The 23479-nt window shown below is 37.1% G+C and overlaps 1 protein-coding gene across 1 annotated transcript; it reads left to right on the top strand.

Moving 5' to 3' along the window:
- Positions 1-7436: 7436 nt before the first annotated feature.
- On the top strand, positions 7437-18242 carry LOC117338287 (dehydrogenase/reductase SDR family member 1-like). Its single transcript, XM_033899576.1, has 10 exons — positions 7437-7750; positions 9977-10110; positions 10353-10417; positions 11004-11147; positions 12173-12252; positions 13124-13256; positions 13602-13733; positions 15061-15142; positions 16125-16205; positions 17282-18242. Exons 2-10 carry the CDS (start codon positions 9990-9992, stop codon positions 17416-17418), a joined length of 975 nt encoding a protein of 324 aa, XP_033755467.1. The 5' UTR covers positions 7437-7750; positions 9977-9989; the 3' UTR covers positions 17419-18242.
- The last annotated feature ends 5237 nt before the right edge of the window (positions 18243-23479 follow it).

Below are 23479 nucleotides of genomic sequence, written 5' to 3'. Positions count from 1 at the left end.
ACATGTAGTATTTGTCTGTCACTGAGTTGGTTTGCTTAACTTGACATTGACTTGCTAATTTCATCCTACGTACTATATGTGTAAATATATTGTCATCAAACATACAAACATTTTGGAATATATAGTGTCAATAGTATTTGATCTGTGATAATGAGTCGTCACATTTACACGCGTTATGATTTCTTTCTTCATATTTACATATCTACAGTGTACCTTGTCTATCGTCTATACAGAGAGATAAGATCAGGTTATGAAAAAAATAAGTAAGAGTCAAAAATATTTCCAAAAATTTATTTTGTATCATACTATGTATATATGTATAGTAACCACATGTGTTATGTCGTCACGGATGATTTCCTATATGTAGTAAGTAATTTATAATATCTGACTCACACGTAAATATATTTACTTAATCAGCATTAATACGTTACCAAACATTCAGAATCGGTACAGGAAATAACGAAATATGAAAAATTGTAACCTTCCAAATTAACTCTTTTACCATCTTGAGAGAATATTAGAAGAAATGTGTGTTCCTAATTTAAATGACACTAATAGTTTGCTAGATTCTTCCCAAGTACTCTCTCAGTACTCTTAGTACACGCAAACTTTCCCTAGAACACCTTTCAACTGAGGGGCCGCGGTGGCCGAGTGGTTAAGGTGTCCCGACACTTTATCACTAGCCCTCCACCTCTGGGTTGCGAGTTCGAAACCTACGTGGGGCAGTTGCCAGGTACTGACTGTAGGCCGGTGGTTTTTCTCCGGGTACTTCGGCTTTCCTCCACCTCTAAACCTGGCACGTCCTTAAATGACCCTGGCTGTTAATAGGACGTTAAACAAAAACAAACCAAACCAAACCTTTCAACTGTTACTTTATAAAGTTGTTTAGATGGCCTAGAGTTTTTTATAAGGTTTGAGACTGTAAATACAATAGAATTTCCTAAATCCTGCATAAGATAAGTGTCCAAGTGATCACTCCCTTACACTGCGAATGTCTTAGTCAACATACTTCTGTGGGTATAATTGACACTATACGATTTCCCACTATCAAAAATAATCAATAAATTGCGTGACAGACGGACAATTGGAATTAACCGACCGTCCAACACACAAAGGCTTACATTTGTTCCATGCAAGATCGCATTGTTTTTAGTTGACTTCCGTCATGGCGATCCAATGAGTCTGGCAGACTGTTGCGATAAGCCCTGCTTCTGCAAGGCTCGCCTGATACGAAACATGCGATCAGTCTCAGAGCACTCAATGGATGAGTCTCGCCCTGTGCTGAGCTTAACAGATTTCTCCACCTTGGAAGCCTTGCAGGAGCACCCGCAACAACGCTTAAAAGCGCTGGAAACCATACCTGGTTCCTCCTTAGAGGAATGACTAGAATAGCCCGACTTACCCCTTCCTCCTTCAGTTTCTGGATAACTCTCGCCACAAGGCTGAAAGGAGGAAAGATAAATAGTAAGTGATCTTTCCGTGCCAAAGAAAGGCATCTGATGCCCATGCTAAAGGGTCAGGATACCATGATACAAATCTGGGCAACTTATAATTTAGTCTCCTTGCAAACAAGTCAATATCTGGGTGAAAATAATGTTTACATATCCTACGAAAAATGGACTCATTCAAGGACCACTCCCCTGAAGTTTGCATTGACCTGGAGAGATAATATGCATATATGTTAATCTTCCCCGGTACATGACTAACCGAAATATGGACATTCCGGTCAACGCAAGAGTTCCAAATTTCCTTTGCTACATCGTTCAACACTAACACACCTCCACCTGGCTTATTTGTATACATAACTGAACATGCACTGTCAAACTTAATGAAACTGTGAATGTAAGCGAGTTAATCACATACCCCAAATGTACAATGAATGTATCTGCCTTGATTAATCTGAAGCCCTGCCATTTTTAACTTATCAGCTTACACCAAACAATCTCTTTCACATTGATCCTTCTCAGCCGCATTTACAAGGGAATCATCGATGTAATGAAATCCACAAATACCGCTGCTACGAATGCTAGCAAAAATTGGTTTGAGAACTTTAGTAAATACCTTGGCGCACTTGTTAAACCAAACGGCATAGCCACAAATTCATACAACGTTCCTCTCCATTCAAATTTCAAAAATTTCCAACACTTCCTAGCCATGTGAATACTAAAATATGCATCTTTCAAATCAATGGAAGAGAAAAAAAAGCACCATTCTCAACTGACACCACACTAAGGGTCTCCTGTTTGAAATGATGATAGGCTACAAACTCATTCAACTTTTTTCAAATTAATTACTGGTCTAAACTTGCCATTCTTTTTCGTCACTATGAAGATGTTCGGAATGAACTCATCTTCCTCATGTACAGAAATCTGAATTGTCCCTTTCTTCAAAATTTTATCAACCTCTCCATCTATAATGTTAATTTCTGCCTCACTGAATGAGATCAGACCTGGTAACCTAGGTTGTACAGGTGGAGAATCAAACTCTAACTTATAGCCTTGTACTGTCTCTAAAACCCACTCATCATCGGTAATGGATTGCCAAAATGGAAGACTAAACCTTAATTTTCCTGATGGGTTTAATAGACTTACCTCTACTAGGCCTGTCCCTCGGCCTTTGTCTGGCCCTGTTGTGACTGCTGGCTGTGATGGCAGCGAATTGGGCGTCTCTGGTTGCCATAAGCCCTGCCCCTGTGGTATTGCTGGTGCCTTAAAAAACGCCTGCCTGAAGAAGTCCCTGTCCTATATCCCTGGGACCCACGTCCACGGCCTGTGCTTCGCCATGCTCTGCCTCTTCTGTTCTCAGAGAAAGCATTATATACTTTATTTGCTTCTGATGTATCTTTCACTTTCTTTATTAGTTCATCCCCGAATAACCACTCGGTTACGGGTACATCCTTCGAACAGAGGCCTGCCTCAAAAATGCACTACCACATAATAATATGGATTCCACACTAATGGTCTTAACGTTTCCCTGAAACTTGGATATTGCATAAGTTTTCCTGTCAATTTCATTAATGGCACCATACATAGACCCAAGAGCCTTTGTGCCTCCTCCAATTCGTAATTCGTAATGCCTAAAACGGTCGAGCTAACTTTGACCAAATCTACTTACTTTAGTATTTACCTTAGGAGCCCTAACATTAACACAATTCTCTGGCGGCTTGTATTTCTCGGCCGTCTTGGTAATGATCGCTGGCTTCAAACAATCCGTATTAGCTAACGACGCCACCTGCGCGTTCACATTTTCTTCTAGGACAACGTCCTCGAAAAAGTCTGACATAACAACCAGTTCATTCTCAGCTTTGTCCGCTGGTAAAATAACTGAGTACTCGTCACTGTCGTTGACAGGCTCTGAGAGACCCAGCGGGTCCTCCCAACTACCAGGCCGTGTAGGGCTGATTTCATCTGACCAGCTATCGGCGTTACCATGATAAAAAAAACCGGCCTTTCTTTCTAAATGTCGGACCCGTTCTTCTACGTGATTTCTACGACACTTACTTGGTGTTAAATCCATCTGTTCCTCGCTGCCCGCGGCATGCGACGGCATTTTTCTTCTCACAACTGAGGCTTCGCCCTCAGCACGGTCATTTTCCATAGTCTCGTGCAAGACTCTCGCGCTTACCGATACCTCCCCAGCTGACTGGGACGCTACTCCTCGTGCCCACGGTAGATCCAAAGCACAAATTGTAAGCGGCTTGTTTCGCACCTGTCTAGCAAAAAAAGGATTGAAAAGCGACGTGTCGTGTTTTATACGGGGCCTGGGAAGGATTTAGTGGATATTTTTAACCTTTAGAGGTCAAGGTCGCGCACCTAAAGGTTGGCAATAAGCAGATTCAACCCGACAAGCCGGTGCAGCTTGAATATGAAAAAGAATCGGAAGTCGAATCTATTCCCTTTTCTTCTCTTGCTAAGTTGCAACGAATCATTTTATTATAAAATAAAGAAAAAACTCGGGTTTTGCCGATTTCAGTCCCTTTTACGTTTCTTTTTGGCAGAATCTGTCTGTGTTTTGGCAGGCTTACGCATTCGGCGTTCCGCCAATTTGTATAGACCGATAACCCGCCCGATGCATTATGGAAACTTTTATCATTTTCAATTTTTTAATTTTTGGGAATTTCCCGTACACTTTTATAATTACACATTTTCTTCCAGTTTTTGATTCGCAATTATTTGTCGTGTTTTATCGTAATAGATACTTGTATGCATATGAAACTGACGGAGAAAACATCACACTAAATTCATCATGAGAATACCGACTTATTGGTACATGTATTTTTTAAGTATAAATGTAGTAGCTTAAAAGTTTGACCGATCTACTTTGTGAGTAAACCATTATAATATTGTTTTTCATTTAAAGTAAGTTTCTGTTTGTAACAAACGTATGCAATAAGTTTACGATAAAGAATTATTATAGTAGTTTTGTAAATTTTCTATGATTAGCGGTATGTTATGTTACTATTTTATCCTTATCCTGGAGTCTTGAGGAAGAGACAGTGATCAAGTCTGCCTCCTTTTTCTTTATATTTCGTCATCTGATTGTTTCACCTTAACCTACATTGTCATTTTTACTTCTCTATTATGTTTCACGGGGGCTGATAGATGTGAGCCTCATGTTGAAGGATTTGAATTTTACCGAACATATTTTATTATTTTTCATCATAATTCCTTTCAGTATCTTTACAGTTTTACCAGCGGTGTTAAGGGCCTCAATGCCACTTTTATAGTCATCCACTGCATGTATGACGTCATTATCGAACTGAAAGTGGGTGCCTGAAATAGCTGTTTTCAGTTTTGGAAATAGATGAAAGTCTGATTGAGCGATATCAGGTATATAAGGCGGATGCTTAATCAGCGTAAAGCCACAATCGTGAATGGCAGCCATGGCAATGACAGACTTGTGAACAGGAGCATTGTCTGATGGAATAGCACACCCCTTTCGTAAGCTTTCCGCGACGCTTAAGTTAAATATTTTCCCATAATTGCCTCAGAAGTGAAGCATAATATGTGCCAGTGATAGTTTGTCCCTTTTGGTGATAATATATAAGCAGAATGCCATCTGCATCCCAGAAACCGATGCCATAACCTTGACAGCTGATGGAACAGTCTTTGTCTTCTTTGGCGGGGGAGAGCCAGGGTGCCGCCATTGTTTCGATTGTTTCGCACTCGTGATGTGCGCCTGGTGTGCTTATGATCAACTGTAAATAGTATTGGTACCCATCGGGCCGAAAGCTTTCTCATTGCAAGATCCTCGGTCAGAATGGAATGTACTCTTTCCTGTGAAATGCCAACTCTACTGGTTATATATATTTCTGCGACTCGTCCGGTAGTCATAACAATTTCATGAACTTTATTAACCATTCCTGGGGTTGCAACATTCCAGGACGGGGGTCATCCTCGAGGCTCTGTCGGCCGCGCTTAAATTCCGCCACCCTCCTTTTCACTGTAGCATATGAAAGGGCGTATTTCTCGGGTGTTGCACCCATATCATTATGGTATTAATAAGTGTTAAACCTTTACTTCTCATTCACCGATTTTGTCCATTTTGCATTGCCGCTTGTCTTGTTTACTCTCGTTTACTTGCTACTTCGTCGATATAAACAAACTAAATGAGACCAGTCCTTGGGTACACGGCCCTATATAGTCAGAGAATAGTAGGAATTAAAAAGAACATCCTCGAGTACCTCCTTCAATACGAGACTCACAACTAATCAATCATCCCTCGTACGTTATAATATAAAATTATTTCCTTGTGGCGTTCCATCAGTTTAAAGTTCTCTATGCTTAAGTCGGTTTTGATTTTCCTGCCTTCCCTTCCGAATTTCCACACTTTTGTCCTTTAGTACATGTATCTGTAGTGAGGCTTAAAAGAAAGAAACAAAAAATATTAAAACAATATTTAAAGAACAAATACACTTGAGTGTCTTATCAAACTAAAATTTAAATCAAATCTCTCGGGATATAATGAGGAATCTGATTTTAGTTAGATTGTTAGAAGCCTTTTTTCAACTTCCGCTTCTCTCCGGCTTCGAAAAAATGAGACGACGTTGTCTCAAAGAGTGTCACTTAAAACGTCCTCTGTGGGTCTTTTGTCTTTGGTGACGTCCTTGGCTGAATCTCGAGAACCAAAGCGACATTAATTCAGGAGCTGCTGCATTTGAAAAACATGTACAATTTTAGTTAGTTTTGGCCTGGTAATGGAGACGTGTTTGAATTCGTGTTTTCTCCTGTTTCCTTACATTCCTGGTTTTCCTTCAAACTTGACAGTTCCTCTCTTAGATTGAAGTTCTCCAGAATTAGATCACCATCGACACATTCAAGAATCTCGTTTTTCTTTGGAGAGTTTTGTATGTAAGTATTCAATGAAAAGTTCTCTTTATTGTAAGTTTTTAATTACATTGTCCCTTTCTCTTTGAAGTACCCGACACTGTTTTTGATAATATGTTTCGTATGTAACGTGCACCGGGAGTGCAATGGAGCATTCACCCATCCAAGAGTTGACCACGTTGCTTAATTTCGGCACACAGACACGACACTTAACCGCTTAGCCACAAATGTTAGCTATTGGAATATGTAACTGAAATTCCCATGCCCATGAACCAAACTTACAACGGAAAAATGTTGCATATGTCGCCAGGCGGTAGCTTAGTTTATCGTGTAAATATTAAAATCCACTTAGTTCGATCCTAGTCAACATACATGTAGCTATTTCAATATCTATGACAATGCAGAGAATGACAAAATGGTTTTTTTTTTTTTTTTTGCTCACTTAGCAGCTTCTTTTGAGGTACGGAGATCTTATTCGTAACGAGTAACAAATTAATGTGGCGAGTTTCTCCGATTTCTCACGCCAAATTATAACAAAGAAAATCTAGGTTAGTTGTAATATAGAGTTTCAAATTCCAAATATGCGGAATGTTGTCTAAAAATACTGATAACAACCATATAGAATAATGCTAAGAAAAGTGTTTTTATCTTAAAATTCTTAATGATATAAATATATACAAATTCAATAAGTACTTATTCCGATCATATTGAAGTAACAGCACAAAACGCGGACAAAATACACATTAGCAAAGAGACCATTACACGTGTACACAAAAAAAAGTCTAGGCGTTCCGGTACGTTTACATTGTACACGTGGTCGCTATTCCTATGAACTACACAAACTATTTTAATATACGCCTGCAGTAAGATGTGTACAGGTTCATTGCAAAGAAATATCACTAAAGCATGGTTCGCTGCATTTATATCCGACATTGGTAACATACAACATACACCAAGGGAGATGATACATGACTATTTATTTACACAAAAACATGAAATTATAAAGCTATTTTGTATGCAATGGACGGGTGTTACAGAGATTATATGTGTACATAAGTCGTACGCATACACAGCAGTACTGTGTGATCTAACTGGGTCAGACAACGACGACGTATGACCTAATTGAGTCAGACAACGACGACGTGTTTAGTGTATTTACCTGTATATATGTGTACTTGGCTATACCCGGATAGGTACAATGGACATGTGCAGTACATAACAGTCTATGATTAATTACGGATGACACTATAGTAACTACATGGACGTGGAAAAGACTAAAACTTCAAAAATTATCAAATATTTAAGATGGCGGTAGGGAACAGTTCTACTGATATAAGGTTTTTTTTCAAAATGAACATGTGTGCAGTCTAGGTAGATATACGAACTTCCTGTGAGCGCTCGTTAGACTTCAACACTGAGAACAGGTAAGTATCCTTTTGTGGAATTCGTCGTTTATTGAGGACATGGGTATACTAACGCGAAAGTTAAGTATAACACCGATTATATTGAAAATATTTTACACGCTCGTATAAGATTTCAGTAGCCAGTGTAGAGACATGGCATAGGAGCTTAGCACGGTAATTAGCTGATTAATCAATGATCGATTAGGACATACTATATATTGGATTTGAAATAAGATTTCTTATGAATTGAAAATAACTATCAGTTCCATTTTATACAATATATGTTTCTCTGAAATCTTACATTTTAACATAAGCAATAAGATTCGTCAGTTTGGTATGGATGAAGTTTGTTTTATACACAACCAACTCTAATACTGTAGGAAATTTGGAAATTTGGAACGCGTCTGAAAGAACATCGAAAAGATATGGAAGAACAAGTATACACCAGAAATACTAGAAAAACTAGAAAATGAGAAACAATTAAAGAATCCATATGGATAAGGAAGGTAGGGAATGAATGAACAGAGATGAGGGGGCACTAGTTTTCTTCATGGCCCTGTTTTAACGTCCAATAAGGGACGGAATGGGTATGGGTATATCTTACCCGTCCCTCTGTCTACCTGCCGTATTAGAGTTTATTTGGACATAATTTCGAACTACGAATTTAATAGCTGACTGGTCTTATGGTGATTTCTACTCACGTCATCAAACAGTACTGTTATTGAAAAACGCATTTAAATGTTTTTGCATTTTATTTTACTAATTTTCTTCGTAATAGCGTAAAGGCTAGATATAATGTTTATTGTATAGAGCGTTGCCTGCCATTCATTGCTGACATTGGTTGTCTCGACTATATCGCATAACTTTATAATGATTTGATAACATTCTGTTGAAAATAGACCAGACAACTTACCTGTAGGAAAACTTCAATCGTGTCCCAAAAGTGAATGATGTATCAAAATTGGTTCGAGATGGAGCCAAAGCAGACCCAATCGACAGTTTCCGGTATATCGAAATGACTACGAGTCCATAAAGAAAACAAACGATAGTGTGCACCTCTCTCATGGGCCTCATGATAACGAGTTCACACATTATTGTTGGAAGTAGTGTTACATCGACATCGGCAAGAACCGTATCATTGATCACTGCATAGAGACCGAGAATGTAACAAACTTAAAGTCAGCATCTGACAAACTAGTAGAATTAACCCAGAAAACTATTGAGAAAGATCGTTTGTCTGAGGTCACATTTAGTGTTAAATCAAATTCGTTCCCGAGAAGACCAATAGTTTTAATCTTCATTTAATTGTCATTTACAAACAAAGTGGATAAGCACTAATCTAGCTAAGATTAGGATGATATGTAGCAATATGAAAATAATGTAGATATTGGGTATCTATTGCAACTGGACCCAATAAAAACTTACTTTAATGCTTGAATCTAGACGTTAGCGGATCATCCGTTCCTGGGGTAGACCATCTGGTCACAGACGTCTACTTCTGTTTAGTATAAACAGAAAAAAATATATGTTAGCGCCTACTCCTACTATATCAACATATTAGGAGTAGGGGCTAATATTTTTTCTATACATATCAACAGAAGCAGACGCCTGTGGTCAGATCTATAGGATCATGACGTCCGTTGTTGTCCTCACTGCCTGTAGATTGGAGAGATAAAGATACTATGACATTATCGTTATCGACTATTACTCTGTCCATCATTGTCAAATAGGACCTTATTCATCATTGTCAAATAGGACCTTATTCATCATTGTCAAAAAAGACCTTATTCATCATTGTCAAATAGGACCTTATTCATCATTGTCAAATAGGACCTTATTCATCATTGTCAAATAGGACCTTATTCATCATTGTCAAATAGGACCTTATTCATCATTGTCAAATAGGACCTTATTCATTATTATCAACTTTGACCTTATCATCATCATTTAGTTATAATCATATTGTCATTATTATCAACTATGACCTTGTTATCATTACTGTCAGTAAGCTAAATTGTCACTATAAAGACATAAAATAAGCACAATCTGCCCATGTGTTTTTTAATACAACGTGCTTCGCCTCACGACGAAGCCGTGAACAGATGATTAGATTAAAAGGATTCCCGAGCTTCATTCTATGAATGAATGTCGTAGCTTATGAGAACCTCATCGATTCTGGGGTCATTGTAGCTGTAGGACAAAGGAACATTGAGTCGAGATGAAAACAAATATCATTGAACATCATAGGTATACAAAGAAGATGGCCGCTGTTGGAGGGAAACTGGCAGGCAAAGTGTGTATAGTGACGGGGGCGACTCGAGGGATCGGGAAGGGGATAGCTTTACAGCTGGGCGAGGCTGGAGCTACTGTCTATATCACAGGTAAGTCTCATGACCTACACGCTTGTTGGGTGATATACTATACTATACTAGTACATGTGTATGGATAGCAAGTAGGGTTATGATACATCACATCCCAATTATCAGACACATGTCAGATGGGGGCAAAGCCTTCCTTTTCACAAAGTTGCCTGATGAGATTTGTCCTGACAAAGTGTTGTGAGCTCCTTAATCGATTAATTTCCAATGCCTTATGTAATAATTAAATCATATACATTTTACAGGTAGGACGTTAGTAGCTGCCAAGGACGATGAGGTGGGAGGATCTCTCACTGACACAGCCAGACAGGTAAAATCAAAGCTGATCTCCAATGACTTTAGTAACCGTTCATATCCAAACACTATATAATTATATAATATATAGGATGACGGTTTTCCTTTCTGGACTCTTGCCCAGACCAGATCATCTGACGTATTTGATATCAATATATTTACATGTATATTAATTAAACTTCTAGTGATGCTCGACCATTGGTTTCCCTGATAACTCAACAATGGCCAATCAAACCGTGATATCTATATGTAATCATGCAAACGGTAGACATTCCGTCTATCAGTGATTATTACTGAACGGAATAATGAGTTGAAAATATTCATATGGGGACATGTTGTGATGTGTATTGCTCATACAGTTATTGATAGCTGATCATTACGATATGAACATGTACGGTATAAAGAAGGGGATGTTTACCTGTAAAATTTAATATAGTTCCATTAACTAGAGGTGTAGGAAGTGTGTATCTTACAATAATATTACAGGTGGAGGAGGGGGGATGTATACCTGTTCAATGTTACCACAGTTAAAATAATACAGATAGAGGAGAGAGGAGGGGAGTGTATACCTGTTCAATGTAACCACTGTTTACATATTACAGATAAAGGAGAGAGGAGGGAAATGTATACCTGTACAATGTGACCATACCAAGGATGAAGAGATACAACAGCTGTTTGACAAAGTTAAGAGGGAACAGGATGGCCAGTTAGATATCCTCGTGAACAACGCCTACAATGCTGTCAAGGTATGTGCGCAGATTACTGCTACCTGTCATGTTTAATGTTGGTATCTTTATTGAAGGCAAACTATGAAAAAATCCTATCTATCAAATTCATCGAGGCATCATTTGCAGTTCTAAAATTTTGAGCACTCTGTACAAAGACATGTTTTTATTCCTTTGAAGAGGTTACCTTACAATCCCGTGCAGGATCATATGGCTGCAACATCTCGCTGCATGTCGTAAGTGGTGATAAATTCCACACCCACTACACCTGCAGGGTCGGGATGGTCTTCTGTCCATAGGAGAGCCAAAGAATAAGGCCCGCTGTCTTCCACTGCATATTAGTCGTAGAAGACGACTGAAGAGTGGTCCCCATGAAGCGACGGGGATTGTCTGCCGTCTTCTTTGTCTGCTATATAGGGTGGCATTGAAAAGACCAAAATATATATTCTGCTCCCATTGTAACACCTGGGATCTTAAATATCTCCTGGTATTTTCTCATTACTCTGTTTTTAAACTGGAAGTGTCTCCTTGACAACCGTCCTCATATGAACCTGGCTGTTACAAGGCTAAAACCTCACAGTTAACCCCCGAAGTCAAACATTGCTTTTATCAGTACCCAATAACTAGTTGGAAAAGATTCTCAGATCACAATCGATCACTTTCGCGTCAGCTATAACTAATGATTGAATTGTTTCCCTATTATTATACAATGTATCAGTCAATGAGGAAATGTTTCTATTGTATCCCTGTTCTTATACAATGTATTAGTCACTGAAGAAACGGTTATATTGAGTCCCTGTTCTTATACAATGTATTAGTCACTGAATAAACGGTTATAGTAAGTCCCTGTTCTTATACAATGTATTAGTCGCCGAGGAAACGGTTACATTGTACACCTGTTCTTATACAATGTATTAGTCGCTGAGGAAATGGTTACATTGTACACCTGTTCTTATACAATGTATTAGTCACTCAGGAAACGGTTATATTGTACCCCTGTTCTTATACAATGTATTAGTCATTCATGAAACAGTTCTATTTAACAGGCGATCAATGACAACATGAATGTGCCGTTTTGGGAACATCCAATGGATATGTGGGACACTGTCAATAATGTGGGACTGAGGTAAATATAAGTCAATAAAATGGGACAAGAGTATGATCCTGGAAACACTAGTAATCTTCACGTTACAAGGGTCAGACAATAATATCAGTAGGGTTTGATACTAATGTGAGGATATTGAGGTCATCAATAGAGGGGTCGGGTGTTTCTCTTGATATTTTGGTAATCAGGATATTGAATTTTAGGTTTTCAGTTTCTTCTCAGAAACTTATATACTGACAACTTGCTGCGGCAGAAAGAAGGAAGAAAATCAGTATCTCTTTTTCAAGATCAAATAGGTTCGACATATCTTAACTCTTGAAACAACTTCATATAACATCAATAAGGCCTGATTTCGCGTGTGAGTTTCCCTGGGATTGATTGAGCACTTCTGTTACTAAACTATATACAATGATGTAACACTACTGTCTAGCCGGACTCACATGTAACTCGAATACAATTTCCAATTGTGTGTTGTGATCTCGTGGGATAGCTAGCACAGGCGCTTGCATAGAAAATGTTATTTTCATTTTTTTTTTTTTTGCCCTATTACACATTACACATACCACTGTCATATTAAAAAAAATTGAAAGTCATATTTCCTATGCAAGCGCCTGTGATAGTTAGGTGTCGCATTATAACCTATCATACACTGTTACTACTGTACATGGATCTATGGCCCTCTGTTCGCTGTTCAGAACTTTGTTCAGGAAATAGCTTTCGTACAATGTCTTCTGTAACTGGCGTATTTGTATGAGAACACAAAGGGTGATGGAGTATCGGGTACTAAAATTTGATATGCTTTCTCTGACGTGTTGTCTACATGTTGTGATCGCTCGCAAACACTCTGGCTTATTTTACTAGTAATTAGAATTTATTACGTCGTTAATTTCAGAAACCATTATTTGTGTACTGCCCACGCTGCTAGGATGATGGTACCGAGGAAAAGGGGACTCATTGTGAATATATCATCCTTTGCTGGACTAACGTATTTCTTTAACGTGCCTTACGGTATTGGCAAAGAGGCTGTAAGTTATGTTTCTATTTAGAAAATAAACTTATATTTACTGGAATCATAATGTGACTGAATCATATAATAATATTGCAGCAAAAATATTAATATACACTTGAATCATTGTGTGATGGAACAGAATCCCATGTAAAATTATAAATATCATCTAGATATTATATTTAAATGTTGTTAACAGTTTTGTAACAAATGTGTTGAATGATCTGCTTTTGCAACATTACAGAGAACAATACAACCGATTCTGACGTCTCACTGTCAATCAAACACCATATTGTATGTATTTCAAGTGTTATCATGCAGAACATGTAGAATATATATCTTGTTTCTCCTCTCTACCTGATAGTGTGACAGAATGGTGGCAGATTGTGCGGTAGAGCTGAAGAAACACAATGTAGCTATGATCAGTCTGTGGCCAGGGCCAGTGATGACAGAACAGGTCACTTACTATCTCAGTCAAAATAAATTGGATGTTGTGGTAAGTTTAAACCATAACATCAAAGCTAAGCTAATGCTGTAAATGTGCTTATTTAGCGCAATATAACATACAAGATTTAAAACATATTACCTCGACGTTGAAATGACACACCCACAATACTTTCCGTAGAAATAATATACCGAAGATCGCGTAATGCTTTGATTCGACAATCATTGTAATAACGATACCGCTAATAGGTACATAGTAGGTATAGTAACTAATTGATAATCTACAACGAACTGTCATAGCCTCCTCGATTATTGTTTTAATTTATCTCTGCATATGTCCCACAAGGAAATTCCCGCTTCCATTTCTACTTTCTGAACTGTATACAAGGAAATTCTCGCTTCCATTTCTACCCTCTGTACTGTATACAAGGAAATTCTCGCTTCCATTTCTACCTTCTGTACTGTATACAAGGAAAATCCCGCTTCCATTTCTACCCTCTGTACTGTATACAAGGAAATTCCCGCTTCCATTTCTACCTTCTGTACCTCTGAGCTGTATACAAGGAAATTCCCGCTTCCATTTCTACCTTCTGTACTGTATACAAGGAAAATCCCGCTTCCATTTCTACCCTCTGTACTGTATACAAGGAAATTCCCGCTTCCATTTCTACCCTCTGTACTGTATACAAGGAAATTCCCGCTTCCATTTCTACCTTCTGTACTGTATACAAGGAAAATCCCGCTTCCATTTCTACCCTCTGTACTGTATACAAGGAAATTCCCGCTTCCATTTCTACCTTCTGTACTGTATACAAGGAAAATCCCGCTTCCATTTCTACCCTCTGTACTGTATACAAGGAAATTCCCGCTTCCGTTTCTACCCTCTGAGCTGTATACAAGGAAATTCCCGCTTCCATTTCTACCTTCTGTACTGTATACAAGGAAATTCTCGCTTCCATTTCTACCCTCTGTACCTCTGAGCTGTATACAAGGAAATTCTCGCTTCCATTTCTACCTTCTGTACTGTATACAAGGAAATTCCCGCTTCCATTTCTACCCTCTGTACTGTATACAAGGAAATTCCCGCTTCCATTTCTACCCTCTGTACTGTATACAAGGAAATTCTCGCTTCCGTTTCTACCCTCTGATTTGTATACAAGGAAATTCCCGCTTCCGTTTCTACCCTCTGTACTGTATACAAGGAAATTCCCGCTTCCGTTTCTACCCTCTGGATTGTATACTATGAAATTCTCGCTTCCAACTGCAGCTTTCACATCTTCTATACTGTGTTTATATATTTTATATAGATATGGGGTTTTGTCCCTGTAGCGAGTGCTGACTGTTATACACATGATGCTATCAATTTATATTTTCCGTAGGGAGGTATCAATATCAAGGAAACATTTGATGATGCAGAATCCATAGAATATCCGGGAAAAGCTGTGGTCTGTCTGGGATCAGGTATGATCTTCACTTATTTCTATACTTTCCTTCTAAACTCCACCCTGTCCTTGCATACTAACGCGTCCTGAAGGAGAAACAGTATGATATATTTCATTCATAATTAGCAGGAGTCTGTGTCCATTGTTAGATTCATATTTGAAACACTATTTTGTCTGAAATCAATATGTTTGATTTATAAATTTAATAACTATTTAATAATCACTTTGTCAAATTACTGAAATACTTATCCATTTACTTACTGACTTATATTATTGTATGACCTAGTCACTCGATCTGTCACACCAAATGCAGAAAAATGACTGAATTGAACCAGGTCGATTGCCTTGATCAGGTAGTTTAACATGTCTTTGTAGAGTTGAATATTGTGTGTTTGAATCCTGGTATGGCATAAGCATTTTCCTTTCGAGTTTCAAATGTTTATATTTCAATTTCTACTCAAGTTGGACTCAATGAAACTACCAAACTTAATCTGTTTCATTTGCTCATGAATTAGACCAGATTAACACTGATCAGTGCGTATGAATACATGATTAAAATCCTTCCGCGGAACGATTTCACTTTTTCTACATTGTTGTTATAAACATGGAATACTCATTAAAATTATCAAATTTATAATGTATTCTTGTATTTTATGAAAGACCAGATATGCTAAATACTTCTATTTTGACAAAATAATGCTGTTTTTAATCCTAAAATTGCGGACTACTTTACTCGACCGACTAGACATGCACAATCCGGAACTCCTCGGGCTTTTCCGCATTTGGACTTGCACATGCTTCGAGTTATTAAAATCTAGACCGACTTTTTTATTCGAAAAAAAAATTGAAATATAAGGATTGAATGTTGTTTTGGTCGATTTCATGGGGTCATAAATTTGTCTCAAGAGCAACTCAATTCATGACCCCATGAAATCGACCAAATCAAGATTCAATCCTTAAAAACATGTCAGTTAATAACAATACGTGTTTGTGAATATCAGATCCAAACATCATGAAAAAGACAGGAAGGATTCAGTTAACAGCTGATCTAGGATACGAATATGGCTTCAAGGACATTGATGGTACGTATCAGAGACAGTCCGTTGTAAGTATTATGTGACCGGGTTGGGTGTCGTACTACTATAGGCAGTTCTGTGTGATGACACTATAAAACCGATAATCCGTGACCACGTTATCTATGGGAATTGCGTCTATCAGTGACTCCGTTATCCATAGACATTACGTCCATCTGAGATCCCATTCTCCACGGGCATTGCGTCCTTTAGTGACCGCGTTATCCATGGACATTGCTTCCATCTGCGACCCCGTTATCCTTGGACATTGCGTCCTTTAGTGACCCCGTTACCCATGGACATTGCGTCGATAAGCGACCCCGTTATCCGTGGACATTGCTTCCATCAGTGACCCCGTCATCCGTGGACATTGCTTTCATCAGTGACCCCGTTATCCGTGGACATTGCTTCCATCAGTGACCCCGTTATCCGTGGACATTGCTTCCATCAGTGACCCCGTTATCCATGGACATTGCTTCCATCTGCGACCCCGTTATCCATGGACATTGCGTCCTTTAGTGACCCCGTTACCCATGGACATTGCGTCCATAAGCGACCCCATTACCCATGGACATTGCTTCCATCTGCGACCCCGTTACCCATGAACATTACATCCATCTACGATCTCAATCTCCATGGACATTGCTTCCATCAGTGACTCCGTTATCCGTGGACATTGCGTCCAGCTGACATCCCATTCTCCATGGAAAATTAATGACCTCGTTATCGATGGACATTGGATCAATCGGTGACCCCGTTATCCATTGACGTCGTCTTTGTTGAGAGGTCGTCGAACCCAAACAAAGTTTAATAAATCGTTGTGAAAGCATAATGACCACAGTGCTGTAAACAGAAGAGTTTTTTTGTGTAAAAAAATGCATATTTTTTGTTATATTCTTTTCTTTGGTCAATACATAGCGTCAATCTAATTAAAATTACTTATTTTACGCTCCTCTACGATACTCTACAATACACTACAATACAATATATGTATTGCAGTGTATCGTAGAGGAGCGGAAATTACAAGTACAGAACACCGTGTATTGGTTTGAACCAAATTATCCATTACCTGTGTTTATTTTCAGGCCGGGAGAAGGTCTCCCTGAGAAACCTAAAGCATTCCATGATGATCTCCCCAAAGACTCGATGGATCGGCAGGCTAACGCCGGGTTTTATATACATCCCAAAATGGCTATTAGCTCTAACAGGAAACAAATTCTGAGTTGTGTTTGTATTATTATGTCAACAATGAAACTTTGTCACCTGGTCAGTAATAAATGTGCTCCAAGTATTACAGACTGCAGGTGTTCAAGGCAATTTACACATTTCTCAATACCCTACGCTCACCAGCATATCTAATGTGAGCACTGGTGATTTCTCTTTTGTATTCACTTTTTGAAGTAGCTATACACTTTTTTAGTTTTTATATTTTTGTCTTAAATCCTGTGCATTTTTTTTTATATCTTCTAATCCACTACACATATGAACCTGTGCATGTATAATCGTATTGGATTGGTAGAGATTGTAAAGGCCATTGCGTGTTTATTATTCCAGGCTACTGCACGTGCTCACGGAGTATACAAGTTGGCGAGGGTCAGCTATAGATAGAGGAGCGAGTGTATTTAATAGTATAAATGTCTACAATATTTCGTTCGTTTTTTTTTACATAGCATATTAGATGGTTTTACACAAGGCAGGATGTATTTATAGAAAGCAGGTCCCATGTGTTAAATGTTAATTTTCCCCATCCAACCACGTTTGCCAGATGTTGAAATATAAGTTTCAAATGTTCTCTTGCAAGTGATCAATCGGGTGCCAAAATCATAGTGATTGTTGGTGGTAGACATTGCATGCCACATTTTAATTCCCTTTAATAGCTGCACAGTTCTCACATGTGCTTGGCGTTCTTTTGAAATCCAATATTGTCCATTATGATTTCATTGAATTATGTGATTAATGCGTATCTTCATCCAGATTTTGACATTTTTTACGACCTACATATGTGTATAATATTTCAATTTCTACTCAAGTTGGACTCAACGAAACTACCAAACTTAATCTGTTTCATTTGCTCATGAATTTGACCAGATTAACACTGATCAGTGCGTATGAATACATGGTTAAAATCCTTCCGCGGAACGATTTCACTTTTTCTACATTGTTGTTATAAACATGGAATAATTATTAAAATTATCAAATTTATAATGTATTCTTGTATTTTATGAAAGACAAGATATGCTAAATACTTCTATTTTGACAAAATAATGCTGTTTTTAATCCTAACATTGCGGACTATTTTTCTCGACCTACAAGACATGCACAATCCGGAACTACTCGGGCTTTTCCGCATTTGGACTTGCACAGGCTTCGAGACATTAATATCTAGACCGACTTTTTTATTTAAAAAAAAAACAATTGAAATATAAGGATTGAATCTTGATTTGGTCGATTTCATGGGGTCATGAAATCGACGAAATCAAGATTCCATCCTTAATTGAATTTTCTCCGTTGCCTCCAAGATTATCAACACTTTAGTATCACCTACGAGACCCATTCTTTACTTCAGGTTTAACTCTACTGATATGTTGTGTCTTTCGAACAATCCATTGTTGTGTGCATCATATTGATGTAGTAAATGTTTTGTATCGGGAAGCTTTCGTCCAGTGCAATATTCACATGTAAAAGTTCAAGTGACATTTAATAACGTTCGCTCCCGTGGTATATTCGCCATCATTACAGAATAGCTTGCAGTCATTTGCAGATTTGTTTTAAAACTTTCTTTTTTTTTTTTCCAATAAATAAAATTGTAATACGGAGCCCCCGAAGTGACATGTTGATATATTTACCAATCTGTGCGCACATTTTAGTAATCTGTGCGCACGTTTTCGTAATCTGTGCACACAGATTGTCAATCTGTGCGCACGTTTTAGTTTAGTTTAAACATATTTTATTTGAAATAATTCAAATGGAATTGGACACAAGTTATATAACTTATAAACGTCCTCTTCCATACAATAGTATACAATGGTAAATAATATTAAATAAATATGTGGCAGCTAATTGTAAACAGATGGTATTAATGTACATATCTAATATTATATAAAATAAAACAAAACAAAACATTACTTTATACAGATAGTATACTATAAAGTATTCCCAATATCAACAATAATGCAGAAAATTTCATTTGTATGACAGTATACCTATAGGATATAAATATATTAACTATCAAGGGTTTGAACAAATAATTGTATATAAAAAGCAGTTACATAAAGTATATAATAAGAAATTTATTTAAAATACTCAGTTGTAGCAGACTGAATACAACTAATAGATTGGATTATGCAAAACGGTTAGTGTTTTTAATATATTCTTGTACAAATAAACGTATACTATCATTATCAGTCTGGTTTAAATTAACAGAACCGTTCAATAGTACATCTAAATCGACGACTACATCATATCTGGATAGTTTTCTGAGAAATATATCACGGCAAAAGTTGTATGAAGTACACTGAAAAAAGTAATGAAATGGGTTTTCTAATGGGTAAGAACAGCTACATGCTGGTGATAAAACTAAATTACACCTGAAAAGGTCTGCATTCAAAGTGCTACAACCGTGACGAAGTCTAGTATGTATTATGTCAAATTTTCTGTTGCCTATAGACAGTTTAGTAACAGGTTTGTCTTTTCCAGTAATAGATTGTTTAAATTTTGGTAATGATTCTATATTTCTGGTAGAGATGTCTAACGAGTTCCACATTCTAATAGTACTAGGTAAAAATGATTTTTCATACAAGACTAATCGACACATGGGTATAATGTAATCTTGACCATTTCTCAAATTGTATCTACTGATTTCGTTTACTCTATTGGTTACGATATCATGTAGATATGAAGGAGCTAAATTTTGTTGTATTTTATAAAACAATAACAACTTTCTCTGTTTCCGTCTGTCTTCAAGTTTTTCCCAACCGGTTTCATTATATAGAGACACCCTACTTGCAAATAAAGGCAAACCTGTAACTATTCTGGCGGCTTCTAGTTGGACTTTTTCTAATTTATCACGTTTTAGTAATCTGTGTGTCAATCTGTGTCCACAGATTACGAAAACGTGCGCACAGATTACTAAAACGAGCACACAGATTACTAAAACGAGCGCACAGATTACTAAAACATGCGCACAGATTGATAATCTGTCTGCACAGATCACTAAAACGTGCGCACAGATTGCAAAAACGTGCGCACAGATTGGTAAATATGTTATCATGTCCCTTCGGGGGCTCCGTAAAAAATGAGTTGCAAACTATTCTTACAGAAGTTTGCAAACAATTTTTTTTTCATACTCTGATGAAACTAAAAAATCATTGACATCAACGCTTATAATTAATTATTGAAAATAATTTTCTAATTTAAAACATGTTTTATGTACAATTTTACTGGTTTTATATGGGATTCTTTTTCTCAAATCAATACGCAACGTCAATTGTCGTCTGGTGACGTCACATTCTCGGATTTTTTTCATAGTGGTATAATTATTTTTTCTTTGTTTTCATGGTAAATACTCAAATGTGATTGGTCGAAAAATTCTTTTCATTCTTCTATGAAAGAAATTCCGAGAATGGCGCGAAAAATGTGACGTCACAATACGACAATTGACGTTGCGTATTGATTTGAGAAAAAGAATCCCATTTAAAACCAGTAAAATTGTACATAAAACATGTTTTAAATTAGAAAATCATTTTCAAAAATTAATTATAAGCGTTGATGTCAATTATTTTAAAAAGTTTCATCGGGGTATGAAACAAATTTTGTTTGCAAACTTCTGTAAGAATCCGCTACGCGGATTCATACAGTTTGCAAACAAAATTTGTGATAGTCTGGAACTTGTGTCGATTTATAGTGCTACATCACTGAAGCATACTGCCGAAGAAACCCAGCAGGACACCTCACCCGGTCACATTATACATGTACTGACAACGTGGCTGGGACGACTTTAAGCCAAGACATTGACGTCTAAAATAGAGTACCATTGCACAAAATCTATATTTTTTATTAAACTAAAAATTGGTATTATAAGATTGTGAAGGGTAATCCGGCCCCTCTTTCATCAACGTTCCATAGGAAAGCATCACAGAATTTAAGGGACAAGTCTTAGTTAAGGAATTTTCCTTAAATTTTGTAATGCCTTCCAATGGGAAATCTTAGTTTGCGAGTTTCCTTATAGGAATATGGGTAAAATTTGACCCTGGTCACTATACACAGGCTTTATATCAGACCCATAGCTCGTGTAGTTCTTATACCAATTTTGTTGAAATGGTCAACTTATGTACGGAAAATGAAGGAGAGAAACAGCGTGTAATATCATTATATTTTTCATTTGCTCTGTATTGTCACTATATAACCTTCATATCAGATCATCATTCTCACAACTCTCACTGGTGTAGTCGTAAGAACAGTGTTCGTGACGTCGTCACTAAATGACATCGTGTTGTCTGACGTCACTATATTAAGTGTTACTCACGAAAGCTCGTGCACTGAATTAAAATCATCGATTTATTAATGCAACTCGCAACAATTTACAACAATGTAGTTCTTTAAGATAAAAGATGAATATCCTCCCGTTGGAAAATGTTGATTAAAATGTTGAAATTAGATTCGTGATTTTGTTTTTATTTCCACGAACTATATTTTTGCCAAGAAAAGCCGTGTTTACCCGTGATATCACAAGAACAGGCCCATTCGACATGTTGACAGCGCAAAATTTGACTTTGGGATGCGATAACACTGTTACAGTTTGACAATAAGGAAAAGTTTAATTCAAAACTGAAATAAATTATAAGACTTAATTGTTGCTATCCATCATGTTTATGTAGAAGTTCTAATGATAATGTTTGACATGATTGCAGTCAATTAATGATAACGCGTTTTGTCTGCAATTCTATTGAAATAGTATAGGGCACTGACTTACCAAAGTAGGCAGTTAATGTTTTAATAGTGTAGACTATTGATCCCAAAGCGTTACCAAAATAGAGAGGAATTTAAAGGGTGTCGTGTCCCTATAATACTCCGTTTAACTTATATATAATTTTGGAATATTTGCATATTCTTTGAATTCTCAAGAATCTATCTTAATATAAAGCATAATGAATAAACAGCAAAACCGCTCCTTGTCACCACTTTTTTATATCGTGAATCATTTGATATTAAAAACATATAAATAAATAGTGAAAATACGCCTCATTTGTTACTGGATTACTGATTACATGTATATATAAAAAAAAAAGTGCACATGTAGACACAATGCTTCTATCATCGTACACCGGATATAGCTATACTCTTTGTTCTCCCTCCGCCCATCTGCCGATTAGCAACTGATCCATTAAAAGGTTTCTTGGTAAGCAAAAGTTTATTATATGGAATATTTTGGATAACTTGCTTGAGAGATTCATCACCATAGGTCAGTTACATGCTTGTCCCTTGGAACGAGCGAACGACGATATTGTAACACAGTCACCAGCCCCTTATTTTGATACAATATGGAGTATGTGATAGGGGACTTCAGTTGGGAATATTGCCTTGTTTTGATGGCTATTGATGATTCTCCATATACATGCAGTAGAATACATATGAAATATACATATTTTAATTGATTTTCGTTGTCCTGCATTTGTTTGAAATGGTGCTTGCAAGGGGTAATAAATAATGTATTATACATTTGACAAAAGAGTTCTATGACTGCCTTAAAACAATCCATCGTCCTTTTCCACTGGGGTAGTGATCAGGCTCGCCTATAGAGTTGATCAATGTCATCAAATGCCATTCGTCTAATTATAAATATAATACAGTGCGATAAGTATTAATACAGCTACGATCCTTCATATACAATCAAGAAATATCATCGTGTCTTATTTGAATTAAAACTGAGTGTTTTGTACTATCTATATATCATTATAATATTTTTATGGTTTTAAAATAATATTTAAAATAAGTAAATAAAAAGGTTGAATTTATCAATGCATGTGCATGAATCATGATGTATTGCTTTACCAAACGAATTCCATTGATAGGACTCGTGGGTAACTGGGAGGAATCCTGTGATATTTGGATACAGCATGTGCATTGGCTCGTGAAATATGGATTCCATCATTTGTTGTAGCTAACAATCGAAAAATTGCCTTAATTTTAGTTAGGAGCATCGAGATTAGTACTGATGGTTCTATGTGAACTTTTTTTTTTGTGTACAGAAGGTGATTTGAGTTACGATCTTATTAATTAATTCA

This window comes from Pecten maximus, chromosome 11 (assembly GCF_902652985.1).
Source record: "Pecten maximus chromosome 11, xPecMax1.1, whole genome shotgun sequence".
NCBI classification, from domain to species: domain Eukaryota; kingdom Metazoa; phylum Mollusca; class Bivalvia; order Pectinida; family Pectinidae; genus Pecten; species Pecten maximus.
Note: the sequence above shows the minus strand (reverse complement) of the source record. Positions and strands in the feature narration are given on the sequence as shown.

Bases quoted from the DNA above. Each gene is read 5' to 3' on its own strand.
- LOC117338287 (XM_033899576.1), top strand. From the start codon at position 9,990: ATGGCCGCTGTTGGAGGGAAACTGGCAGGCAAAGTGTGTATAGTGACG. The intron at 13,257-13,601 runs GTAAGTTATGTT...TCTACCTGATAG, and splicing joins ACGGTATTGGCAAAGAGGCT to TGTGACAGAATGGTGGCAGA. The intron at 15,143-16,124 runs GTATGATCTTCA...TGTGAATATCAG, and splicing joins TGTGGTCTGTCTGGGATCAG to ATCCAAACATCATGAAAAAG.